At 41.9% G+C, this 13,688-nt stretch overlaps 1 protein-coding gene across 1 annotated transcript; it reads left to right on the top strand.

Annotated features, from left to right (window-relative positions):
• Positions 1-635: 635 nt before the first annotated feature.
• On the top strand, positions 636-12,719 carry LOC116677647 (NLR family CARD domain-containing protein 3). Its single transcript, XM_032507997.1, has 12 exons — positions 636-720; positions 2,054-2,156; positions 2,369-2,476; positions 3,907-4,014; positions 4,636-4,743; positions 5,102-5,180; positions 5,357-5,585; positions 5,722-7,522; positions 7,627-7,800; positions 7,891-8,064; positions 10,089-10,135; positions 11,829-12,719. Exons 2-12 carry the CDS (start codon positions 2,068-2,070, stop codon positions 12,362-12,364), a joined length of 3,453 nt encoding a protein of 1,150 aa, XP_032363888.1. The 5' UTR covers positions 636-720; positions 2,054-2,067; the 3' UTR covers positions 12,365-12,719.
• Positions 12,720-13,688: the final 969 nt, after the last annotated feature.

The raw sequence follows: 13,688 nt of genomic DNA, 5'->3' as shown, positions 1-13,688 counted from the left end.
TGATGGAGTTCTACTATCTGTCCACTAGATGGAGCTAACTGACCATCTAATGAGCTAAAGATCAGCAGCTTGGACAGCAGCAGGTATCTCTCCAAGTGGCCTCCGTGTCACATATACATCGACGTATACGTTGTACATTTAGCTTTTAATACTTCCTACCTTGATACTTCCTCCACAACAGCCCCTGTTCCTCATGTGGCCCCTTGGGTAAATGAATTGCCCCCCCCCCTTTCCCTAGGACAACGTATGTAGGAGACTGGCTAAATTAATTCTCATACATCTGCTCATACGGGTACTTAGGTGTGTAGAAGTCTTCCTCTGGTCCTCCACTCCGTCCTGTGTTGTGACCCAGATGTTTCCTCCAGGTTAAACTGTTGGTGAGTAAAACTTTTCAGCTGATTTCTGATCTGTTAGTTTCATCAAACTGGAAAATGGGTTGAAGAGTTAAGTTTGGACAGGGTTAGGGTTAGGGGGGTTAGGGCGTTAGGGGTAAATGTAAAGTAAAATCACACCGGGGACAGTAAAATGTCCCCGGTGTGATTTAATATTTGATATGAGATTATTGTGTGACTGTGGAACTGAATCCAGATTCTCTCTCCCCCCCCCCCCCCACTTCCTCTCTCTCTCCCTGGTCAACTTCCTGCTCTTTGCAATTCAGCAGTTTTTTACTTTTACTTTGTCTTGTTGTGAAGCAGATGTTTCCCCCTCGTTAAACATCTGGTAAGTTCCACTTTTCAGCTGATTTTTGATCTTTCATTAAACTGTAAAATGTGTTTTGTTGGAGAAGAGTTGAGCTTGGTTAGGGTTAACTGGAACAGTGATTAATCCTAACAGCTGTTCAGGATCACCAGCTGCTCTAACAACAGGAGCTAACCAATGCTAACCATGCTAACCATGCTAACCATAATGGAGCTGTTTCCAAAATCAATATTTGAGAAATCAAATGTAGCTCTGCTGACAAAGTGAGTGTGAAACTCACCTATTATTTATATTCAGAACACACAACTCATGAAGGAACCTGAAGTCTCTAGTGTTTATTCTGTACTGCAGTTAAAGTACTAATACACACTGTCAAAGACTACTGCGTTAGTACAAGTTAAAGGCCTACTGAGTTAAAAGTACACAAGTATTATGAGCTAAATGTATTTAGTGTATCAAAGTAAAAGCTGAAGAAAGTCTAGATGTGTGAATCTTAGTATTAAAGTCTATGTAGTCATGAGAAATGGAGGGCACGTTCCTTTTCTCTGTCGATGTATAGGCCGACGTTTAGTTAGTCAGCTCAAACTGGGAGTTCCATATAAAGGAATGTGTTTGGTGTCAGCTTTACTCTCATTATAATATTGTGTGTGTGTGTGTGTGTGTGTGTGTATGCCATAGTCCAAGACACACAGAGAGCATGATCACCATATTAGTCCAGGACAGTTGTGTTATGTAACTTAAATGCTGAAACCATGTGTTCTGACAAACGTAAATCCGATAAAAGGAGATGCGGGAATTATTAATGAATTGTGGAGTCAGATTCGACAGGCCTTAGAGAGTTTGACAGACCGTATCAGATACAGTCATTAGTTCTTCTTCCATTTCCTCTAAGCCCTAGACATTATGTAACAGATTCTTGTTTTACAGATTCAGCTACATTCATCATCTGTTCCACTTCCCCTCAGCCCTAGATATTAGGATACATAACAGCAGACATCACACTGCTGCTCACAGCAGAGTCAATGTTGCTGATCTTTAGCTCATTAGATGGTCAGTTAGCTCCATCTAGTGGACAGATAGTAGAACTCCATCATCTGATGGGGGACCTTAAATCATCAGTGAAAAATGAAGGATGTGTCAGAACTTGTCCAATAACTTAGATCCATGATGCATTATATTTAAACCACAGCCATCTTCCAACTACTGAGACCGACTTGGTTTGTGTGTGTCTGAAGGAAAGATCAGCTGATCACTGTTTTCTACAGCATCTGGGACATGTTGGAGAGGAATGAGAGACTAATGTGTCCTGGGATGAAAAGGTTGTCATAGTAACAGAGGTGATGTCTCCCAGCAGGTGTGGACTCTGCTATGAGTCAGTGTGAGGACAGAGAGGAGGGACCCCCTCCCTCTAAAACCACTCTGTGGGGGGACCATGACAGCCAGACCAAAGCTCAGAGGTGAGATGATGATGGACTCTTCTCCATGTTAGAGCTCAGCACTCACATCACTCCTCCATCAGGATTCCCTCTCAATATCTAGTTAATAAGAACTTCTTACTGGAATACCAGCAAAGAGACAACCACTGCTTATCTACTGACATGAGACGCCATCTTTCATCACATTACATTTTGGTGAATAGGAACTCATCCACGGTCTTTGTTTGTATCAGGATGCAGCAGCAGAAACCTGGACCTGGACCCAGCTGTGTGTCCATGAAGAGTGACTGGTCTATGGATCGTCCTATTGAATTTAAAGATGGACAAGCTGTTGATGAAAGGTAATAATTTGAAAATGAACTTTTTTTTCTGCCTCTCCTGAGAATAATAATAAATAATTCACTTGAATATGTTTCATACTGTATTTACATACAAAATAAAAGACTTTTACAGTTGTTAAAGACTAGAATTCTCAGCATATAGTAATGAGTTTAGGATGTCATTGTTATAATAACATAATAAAGACATCTTCAGTTGATCTGCAGACACCTTAAGAGCTTGGCCATCAGGTCCAGGTTTCCTGAGACCTGCAGGTTTCCTCTTGTAGTCTGTGATGGTTCTTAGTCCAGACCACATGTTCCTGGTGTTGGAGCCCTGGTAGTTAGAGTCCACAGTATTCCCGCATTGTCTCTTTGCACTTAGTCTCAAATTGCCAGACCACAGCGCTGATAACAATATCCAATCCTAGTACCGAACCACATAACGCTCTCTCCACGACAACACAGACACAGGTTGGTTCATTGCTTTGCTTCTGTCCTCAGGCTGATGCATCCACGTCAAGCTGTGAGAACTACTGTGTATATATATATATATATATATATATATATATATATATATATATATATATATATATATATGAACTTAGTAAGCACATCAAATAAATTAAACATTACAGAGGGAAATAAAACGTATATTTTGCACTTGACGTCACTATAAATAAAGCTTCACATGTAAGATAAAATACCTTGTTGGCTGCTTGTCCTGGAAAGAGGTCTGGAAATCCTTGAAAGTTCTTTACTGTTCACCTTGGCCAGTGTAACTCAAACTCCCCCAGCCCCGTAACATGTGGTCACACTAGACCTCCCTGGGTCCAGTAACAAATTCCATCTCAGCGGAAACCACAACAGGGAACTTTAGTTCAGAGAAAATCAATAAACAATAGACCAAATCTTTAACTATTACATCTACAGTACTTTACATTTAACACATTTCCTATTGTAGTTCTTGAGACCATAAATATAAACCATAAATTTAATATAAATTGTACATTAATTATGCGTCATAACACATCACGTATATAAACAGCACTTACAATGACCCTCCTGAGAAGAAGAATCAGGTCTGGATCCAGATCTTTGTAGTCTCATGTAGGACTCAACAGTATATCATGTCAGCAGTGACATCACAGTGTACGCCTACAACTTCTTACTTTATCAGTCAAATGAGAGCCAACGACTGAGATGAGTCAGCATCTTTGATCAGATTACTTTTTTTTTTAAGATTCTTTGATGGGCAATATTTTAATGATAGGACAGCTCATGAAAGGGGAGAGAGGGGGAAGACCATCACAGGTCTGACTCTAACCCTGACCCTCTACATATGTGCACCTGCTCTACCAACCGAGCTAACCGGCCCAAAACAGATCAGTTTTTGAGTTTGAGTTGAGATGAGCACACAATAGTAACTCATCCACGGTCTTTGTTTGTATCAGGATGCAGCAGCAGAAACCTGGACCTGGACCCAGCTGTGTGTCCATGAAGAGTGACTGGTCCATGGATCGTCCTATTGACATCAAAGATGGACAAGATGTTGATGAAAGGTAATAATTTATAACTGAACTTTATATGTCTCTTTCAGAGCTTCATGGTCTAGGTTTTACACCATGGGATTTTAATCTGATGCCCAGTGATACCAGGACCAGAACCACCAGACCGATTATTGCTGGTTAAAAGAAATGCCATTAATACAGAGCACGTTTTTCCCATCCCAGAATGAGGTGTAGACTAGTCAGACCTTCCTCTGCAGCCCTGAGCTCATTTTGGCTGCTTGTATCATCAATCTCTATCTTTTGGTCACTACCTAAAGCTCATTACCATAGGTTGCCGATGAAAGAACCATGGCCTCAGTTATGGAGGTGCTGAACCTCATTTCACACGCTTTACACTTTCCTCCCACCTAGCTGTTCCCACCTGTCAATAAAAATCTAAATCAGCATGGTCTAACAGTCCAGTACCTCATATTCATCAGTCATAGATTTCCAGGTGAATTGTGAAATTTAAAAAACTCTTTTTTTCAGTCTTATCTTAGGAAGCTGAAGAATGTTCCTCCTCTCATCCAGTGCCTATGCTGCTGATGCTGGATCCAGATGATATGAGAAGGCATTTTTCATCAGATTATATTTTGGTTAAAGTTGCTGACCCACGGTCTTTGTTTGTATCAGGATGCAGCAGCAGAAACCTGGACCTGGACCCAGCTGTGTGTCCATGAAGAGTGACTGGTCTAAGGGTCTTCCTATTGAATTTAAAGACGGACAAGCTGTTGATGGAAGGTAAGAATTTAAAAGTGAACTTTGTTATTACCTGACTCCTGACCACATAATGTGGTTTTGATCTGATGCCCAGTGATACCAGGACCAGGACCACCAGCCAGATTAGCGCGGTCTAACAATGTAAATGTGATTGGTTCAAAGAAATGCCCTGGTAGTTAGAGTCCACAGTATTCCCGTATTGTCTCTTTGCACTTGGTTTCGAATGGCCAGACCACACCGCTGATGATGATACCCAAACAATACCCAATCCTAGTCCTGAACCACATAGCACTCCTCAAGAGCCACAGTTGCCATTGTGTCATCATCAGGACTGTGCACAGATCCTTAAATGTTCTTAAACTTGATGTTTTCTCCACAGAGTTCACCAGGAGAGCTCAGAGGGCCTCGGTGGTCAGTCTGACCTGCAGCAGCAAACAGACCTGGACTCCATATTTATGGTGTGTACATATTAAAAGAATATTTTCATTATTATCTACAGATTAAATGATGAACTACCATTCAGATCCCAATAGTCTCCATGCTGCTCTTTTCAAACCAGCAGGCCTTCAGACTGAGAGATGAATCACATGTTGAGTTCTTTAAACTAAATGTTGACTTTATCATTCTGGTCCAGCTGCTGGAGGAGAACATCCTCACTTTTGTAAAGAACGAGCTGAAGAAGATTGAGAAGGTTCTGAGTCCAGATTACCCAGAATGCTTAGAGAGTCAGAGGGAGGATGAGGAGGTTTTGGAGGGTGAGGATGAAGAGCAGAGGACGAGGAGCAGAGAAGCATTTCTGAAGATCACACTGCACTTCCTGAGGAGAATGAAGCAGGAGGAGCTGGCTGACCGTCTGCAGAGCAGTAAGAGGATTTTAACACATTTAAAAATGGGACATTTACTAATGTTTGAAAAAATGCATTAAAATATATACTTATTATTTGAATGTTGAAATATGTTCTTTGACTTATTGATTTTTCTTGTTGTGTGTTCATTCAGGAAGTTATTCTGGAGTTTGTCAGCGTAAACTCAAGACTAACCAGAAGATAAAGTTCCAGTGTGTGTTTGAGGGGATTGCTAAAGCAGGAAACCCAACCGTTCTGTATCAGATGTTTACAGAGATCTACATCATGGGGGGAGGGGCTGCAGGGGTCAATGAAGAACATGAGGTCAGACAGATTGAAACAGCATCCAGGAAACCAGACAGACCAGAAACAATAATCAGATGTGAAGACATCTTTAAAGCCCCACCTGGAAGAGATGAACCAATCAGAACCGTGATGACAACGGGAGTGGCTGGCATCGGGAAAACAGTCTTAACACAGAAGTTCACTCTGGACTGGGCTGAAGGCAAAGCCAACCAGGACATCCAGTTCATATTCCCATTCACCTTCAGGGAGCTGAATGTGCTGAAAGAGAGAAAGTTCAGCTTGGTAGAACTTGTTGATCACTTCTTTAGTGAAACCAAAGAAGCAGGAATCTGCAGGTTTGAAGAGGTCCAGGTGGTCTTCATCTTTGACGGTCTGGATGAGTGTCGACTTCCTCTGGACTTCCTCAACACTGAGATCCTGACTGATGTTACAGAGTCCACATCAGTGGGTGTGCTGCTGACAAACCTCATCAGGGGGAATCTGCTTCCCTCCGCTCGCCTCTGGATAACCACACGACCCGCAGCAGCCAATCAGATCCCTGCTGAGTATGTTGACATGGTGACAGAGGTCAGAGGGTTCACTGACCCACAGAAGGAGGATTATTTCAGTAAGAGATACAGAGACAAGAAGCAGGCCAGCAAAATCATCTCCCACATCAAGACATCACGAAGCCTCCACATCATGTGCCACATCCCAGTCTTCTGCTGGATCACTGCTACAGTTCTGGAGAAGGTGTTGGAGACCAGAGAGGGAGGAGAGCTGCCCAAGACCCTGACTGAGATGTACATCCACTTCCTGGTGGTTCAGTCCAAACTGAATGTTAAATATCATGGGAACTCTGAGATAGATCAACAAGGGAGTCCAGAGAGCAGGAAGATGATCAAGTCTCTGGGAAAACTTGCTTTTGAGCAGCTGCAGAAAGGCAACCTGATCTTCTATGAATCAGACCTGACAGAGTGTGGCATCGATATCAGAGCAGCATCAGTGTACTCAGGAGTGTTCACACAGATCTTTAAAGAGGAGAGTGGACTGTACCAGGACAAGGTGTTCTGCTTCGTCCATCTGAGTGTTCAGGAGTTCCTGGCTGCTCTTCATGTCCATCTGACCTTCACCAACTCTGGAGTCAACCTGCTGGCAGAAAAACAAACAACCTCCTGGTTACCTAAAGTCTTCAGAGTCAAACCTAAATTAAACTTTCTCCATCAGAGTGCTGTGGACAAAGCTTTACAGAGTCCAAATGGACACCTGGACTTGTTCCTCCGCTTCCTCCTGGGTATTTCACTGCAGACCAATCAGAGACACCTTCGAGGTCTGATGACCTTTCCTGGAAGTAGCTCAAAGACCAATCAGGAAACAGTTGAGTACATCAAGACAAAGATCAGTGAGAATCTGTCTGCAGAGAGAAGCATCAATCTGTTCCACTGTCTGAATGAACTGAATGATGGTTCTCTAGTGGAGGAGATCCAACAGTCCCTGAGTTCAGGAAGTCTCTCCACAGATAAACTGTCTCCTGCTCAGTGGTCAGCTCTGGTCTTCATCTTACTGTCATCAGGAGAAGATCTGGACGTGTTTGACCTGAAGAAATACTCTGCTTCAGAGGAGGCTCTTCTGAGGCTGCTGCCAGTGGTCAAAGCCTCCAACAAAGCTCTGTACGTGCACACACAACTATTCAGATTAAATGCAGTTTTATACTTTAATTGTAATTTGTTTATGTTTGTAGCTTTATTCTTATGCATTGCTGATTCCTTTTCAGGCTGAAAGACTGTAACCTGTCAGAGAGAAGCTGTGAAGCTCTGTCCTCAGTTCTCAGCTCTCAGTCCTCTAGTCTGAGAGAGCTGGACCTGAGTAACAACGACCTGCAGGATTCAGGAGTGGAGCATCTGTCCTCTGGATTGAAGAGTCCACACTGCAGACTGGAAACTCTCAGGTTGGTGCTCAGCTATTGATGGACCTCTATTTTCCTATTTTTTCTGTATATATTAATCATTGCATGGGCTTTTTATTGAGTCCCTTTCAGACTGAGTGGCTGTAACCTGTCAGAGAGAAGCTGTGAAGCTCTGTCCTCAGTTCTCAGCTCTCAGTCCTCTAGTCTGAGAGAGCTGGACCTGAGTAACAACAACCTGCAGGATTCAGGAGTGGAGCTGATGTCTCCTGGACTGAAGAGTCCATACTGCAGACTGGAAACTCTCAGGTTGGTCTTCAGTTAGGACCTGTTGAAGCCATTACCTAACTTTCAATTTAAAGCAACATTCTGTATCATTCATATATATATATTTTATTTGTGTCCCTACAGTTTCACAGTAATTTATTTCTTCACTGCTGTCATAAATATTGATACTTCTACATGTGCATTTGTTATGATTACATTACTTCTAATCTAAATCTAGTGGGTCAACAACTCTGCTAACAGAACCAAAGACCCAAGACATAACAAGCCAGCTAATATTACTTAATAGTCCCAGAACAAGAAGGCCAGCTGGCTGTCCTGCCCTTTGTTATTTTGTGAAACTCTCTGCAACGACTAAAAGCCAGTCAGAGTTGTCTGGCAGCAGCTCGGCTGAGGAAGACTCAAGCTGATGTGACGGTCCCCTTTGTGACAGTCTCACTATGTTGTGTATGTGGATCTGCATCTGCATATGGGGAAACCAGACCGAATCAGGATAGACATGTCCACATCACAGACAGAGACATAGAAGCCCACAGCAGTTATCTGGAGTTCTGCTCTTAATTAAACTAAATTGTATAGTGGGAATTTTTTTAACAAAAGTATGACAATACATGTCTCACAATACCTTGTCTCTGTCACAGTAAGATGTAAAACAAGTAAAACAAAAACTTAACTTCTAAGTCCTTTCTGCTGTATAAAAATACAGTATTTAAAATAGTATAGTGTCGCAATACAAAATAGGCTACATTTAGCATTCAGCTCTGAGCTTGACATTAGTGATTCACTAATTGTGCTGGGTTATTACAGGCAGCTTCAACAACAGCAGAACGGAGCGATCACTCAATTTATTTGTGCTTTAGAATGTAATAAATGCAAAACAATTGTAAAAAATGTTTATTTCTCTCTCTCTCTACTGATATGAATTAATTAGATTTCAAGTAGTACTTGTTGTATACAGCTGGACTGTAAGGTCCCGCCCATTTCTAGCACTCAAAGTAATTAAGTATTGCTCCAGGGAGATGGCCCAGGTCTGAATTGTCATGACCAAAGGTGTGTGGGTGTGTGTGTGTGTGTGTGTGTGCGTGTGGTGTGTGTGTGTGTGTGTGGTGTGTGTGTGTGTGTGTGTGTGTGTAGTCTCTCAGGCTGCATGATCTCAGAGGAAGGCTGTTCTTCTCTGGCCTCAGCTCTGAGCTCCAACCCCTCCCATCTGAGAGTGCTGGACCTGAGCTACAATCATCCAGGAGACTCAGGAGTGAAGCGGCTTTCTGCTTTACTGGAGGATCCAGACTGCAGACTGGACACTCTCAGGTATGGACGGACCAAGACTTCATTTTATTTATTTTTGTCACTAACTGAGAAACTCTGGTTAATGTTCAATGGAGGATCTAAGTGAAGGTGTGTTAAAGGGGTTCTCAATCTTAAAACACAAATACAGATATTTATTCAAAGTCAGAGGTCTGGATAGTACGGTGGCCCTGAAGTGCAAATCACAACAGCAAACAGGAAAACATAATGTGTTTAATGATTTGTGTTCCTATTTTCTGTTGTGATTTGCACTTCAGGGCCACCGTACCTTTTGGTAGGCGCAACCAATGAGATAATGGGATAATGGCATGCCGTTACCTAGCTGAAATTCAGTAACAATACCAAACGGGACAGTTTTGAGCAGTTTACTTTTCTTTGACTAAATGATTGAATTAATTTGGAACGTATTTATGTCATTTAATTAGACATTTAACCATTGCGATAGTGGCATGTCGTTACCTAGCAACAGGAAATAATTTCCATGCCACCCTTAATAACGTTTACCTGCGCTGTGCTCTGCGTCCTACCTAGCGGTGTGCAGAGAGCAGATTGTGTATCATGTGTAGGAGCTTAAGTGTAACCACACCGTGACAGCTTTAGCAGCATTGCCCTGACTTTGACTTGAACAAGCTGCAGAGTCCACGTAGTCTCACTCCGTCTCATTTCACAATATGATGGTTAAACCTTCAATTACCCACAGCCCTGGAGGATGAAGTGGATTGTGTCTTTGTGTCTTCCTGCAGGGTGGACCATGGTGGACCACAGAGACTGAGACCTGGTGTGAGGAAGTGTGAGTGTGTTTTAAGTTTGCTCTAAGAGAACTCAGCTGTGTGTTACACTAGTTTAACCCCTTCCTGGCGCTGGAAGTATAATATGAGATGAGGTTACTTATTATGGTGAATTGGCTAAATCTCCCTTTACCAGTGAATGTTGTTATTATAGGCATAGGTAACTATAAAGAAATAATCAACAACCAATAACACGGTGCCTCCACTGTGGAACTACTTAACTCACTATGAGCTATATCGGTATTTCAAAAGTGAAAAACATGTAATGTCTGCAACACTGCTTTAAACTCCCATATTTAATGAAAGGTTTCCACCCTGCTGGGTTAGGCCTGAAGAAGACCAGCAGAGTCTAAAGCAGAGTTTAAAGCAGAGTTTAAAGCAGAGTTTAAAGCAGAGTTTAAAGCAGAGTTTAAAGCTGAGTTTAAAGCAGAGTTGAGGACATTACATGTTTTTTACTGACTGAAACGTCGAGCCCCCCCACAGCCACAGTCCTGGTCCTCCAGTGAAGTCCTGGTTCCTCCAGTGAAGTCCTGGTTCCTCCCGGTCCTCGGTGAAAGCTGCGGCTGGCGTTTCCAGCTGACTGTCCCTCACGGCGGCGCTAGCTTAAACAAGTCAACAGTTAACAGTTCTCACCTTCAAAGCTAGTGAACACACAAACACAGCTAACCTGCTGAACTGACCTTAAAACTACAGGAGAACTAGTTACCAAACTGAGAGCTGCACACGACTGGTAACTGCAACAATAATACTTTACAAAAGTTTAAAGTCCATTAGTCTACAGACCTCAGTCAGCTGGACATTAAACTTAGTTTTCTCTCCTCTGCTGACTGCATGTTTCTCCCTCCAACGTGCTCTACATGTCCTCTCTCACTTCCTCCTTTCTTTTCTACTCCCAACAAAGCCCTCTGATTCGCTAGGAGTGGAGCTGTACAGAGAATAATTAACTTAGATTACTCCACTGAAAATGCATTACACTTCCCTTCAAAACAAAGGATTATGTATTTAACTAGTTATTCATGTAGTATACTGTATGAAATACTTTATTTCTATTTTTTTAACAGTATTATGTATGTCCTGTAGATTTTAAATTGTGATCTGACCGTTAACTGGTTCTGGTTTGGCCCAAATTGGCCAAATCCTATCAGACTCCAGTTGTGGCCACTTTACCTCGCACCTTTATGTGTTTGTTTGAATGGTAAAATCAACCAGGATACGCTGAGATAAGTTACATCAAAGCTTTAGTAAAATGATATTGCAGAATACAAACATATGGACACAAATCTCTTTCAGGGATCTCCCTTCACCCTACCAACAGACCGAGTCTATCCAGGAACTGGTGCCCACTAACCAAGACCTCAGACTTTTTATGCATGTTGGCCAGTCCCATAGCCTGTCCCTGGTTGTGGTCTTATCTTCTTTGTATGTTGTTTGTCCAGCCTCTGAGTTCCTCACCCCATCGTTAAAGCAAGGTCGTGCAAAACACCTTTTACTCCCTGGCCCATGAAGATGGTCTGTTCTTTTTTAAGTATAAAGATACATTTCTCTTATGAGATAAGTTTCTGTTTTTGTAGTTCACTCACAGCTGAATATCAAATCAACGTTTGAAGGGTTTTCTTTCAGTTATTGTCAGTAAAGTTGTTAATAAATGATCAGATGATAACCTGCAGCTGTATTGTGTCTTGTTCTCTCCATCAGATGTCTGTGAACTGGAACTGGACACAAACACAGTACACAGAAGACTCAAACTGTCTGACAACAACAGGAAGGTGACAGGTGTGGAGGAGGATCAGTCATATCCTGGTCATCCAGACAGATTTGACTACTGGTATCAGCTGCTGTGTAGAGATGGTCTGACTGGTCGCTGTTACTGGGAGGTCCAGAGGAGAGGAGGGGTTGATATATCAGTGAGTTACAGAGGAATCAGAAGGAAAGGAGCCAGTGATGACTGTATGTTTGGATGTAATGATCATTCCTGGAGTCTGTCCTGCTCTGATGAACATGGTTACTCTGTCAGGCACAATAAGAGAAGAACAGTCCTCACTTCCTGCTCTGTCTCTAACAGAGTAGCAGTGTATGTGGACGTTCCTGCTGGCTCTCTGTCCTTCTACACAGTCTCCTCTGACTCACTGATCCACCTCCACACCTTCAACACCACATTCACTCAGCCTCTCTATCCTGGGTTTGGGGTCGGCTCTGGTTCCTCAGTGTCTCTGTGTCCTCTGCAGGACTGAGAGTCTCTCCTGTGGACAGAAACACTGACTGAAGACCAGCTGCTGAAATCAAAGTTCAGTCTGTTCACCATCACACACACTCTGCACTGTGAAGCAGATCTGAGACTCAAACACAACAACATTCATCTGATTTCATCTCTGGTTATCAACATTTGAACTGTTTGACTAAAACACTTCATGATATGTCCCATCTCAAAAATAATCAACTGTTATTGGTCATTATTATGTCCTTTATATTTTAAATCATATTGTATTATATTTAAAATGTGGAAAACAAATGTTTCTATAAACAATCATCATATAGTCTAATGTTTCTAAATGCTTTTAATAAAATCTATATGTTTCATCATTTGTTCATTTGATCATATCATGATTTCATTCATCAGTCGTCTCTCTTTACTGAGATTGATACAACCCCCTCCCCCCTCCATAATAAAAACCTATGTAACTCATTGCAGCCTACTCCAAATACCTACTATATATTTTAACATACATGAAGACATTTGCACCATAAATTAATGCTGAAAAGACACAAATTGTTGCAGAAAAATGAACCAGGATGCAGAAAATGAAGTGTTTGATGTTCAATCCCCCGCCCCCATAATGTGTTGAACCTAAAGTTCCCCCATGTTGCATTCAACATGATGAGTACTCATCCTGAGGTGGATCTCATGTTATTTTCCTCACAAAGTCCTAATGAGGACTTCCCATGAGTATTTTAATAATGTTCCTAACACTTGATCCATTCTGTGTTGTTGCTAGTTTTCTCCTGTCGGTCACTTTCAGACTTTTGCTCAACTTGCTCATCAGTGTTGTGCATGAACGCGCTAAAAGATCCTGTTCATTCAACCTTCTCACACTGAAGGCTTTAAAAATCATTTTCATCTTGTTGCACACGATAATAAGACTAGTGCCTAAGATAGAAAATATATCATCTTTCAGAAACTTGAAGGCTCCATAATTTCACTCTCTGAAATGTACACAGTGAGTACTTTTACTTTGAATACTTCAAGTTAGTGCTCAGTTAGTATGTAGCCTACTTTGACTCAAGTAGTCTTTCTAATGCAGGATCTTGTAACAGAGTAGTTCTACACTGTGGTAGCCTGTTGCTACTTTGACTTTAATCTTTAGTTTTGTCACTTTTTATTTCCCTTTTATTCTGCTCAGCCTGAGTCAGATTATTGTGATGATTAAGACATGAAAACGTGTCTTGGTTGCTCGCTCTCATCTTCTCTCCAGAAACAAAAACACAAGCTGGGAGCTATGATCACTTTTAGGAAAGTGAAATGTGCATTTTATGGATGTATTTCTTCTTAAAGAATGG

The sequence above is a fragment of the Etheostoma spectabile genome, unplaced genomic scaffold (assembly GCF_008692095.1).
Source record: "Etheostoma spectabile isolate EspeVRDwgs_2016 unplaced genomic scaffold, UIUC_Espe_1.0 scaffold00005514, whole genome shotgun sequence".
Taxonomy (NCBI): Eukaryota; Metazoa; Chordata; class Actinopteri; order Perciformes; family Percidae; genus Etheostoma; species Etheostoma spectabile.
The sequence above is the reverse complement of the archived record's forward strand: the minus strand, read 5'-3'. Positions and strand labels throughout refer to the sequence as shown.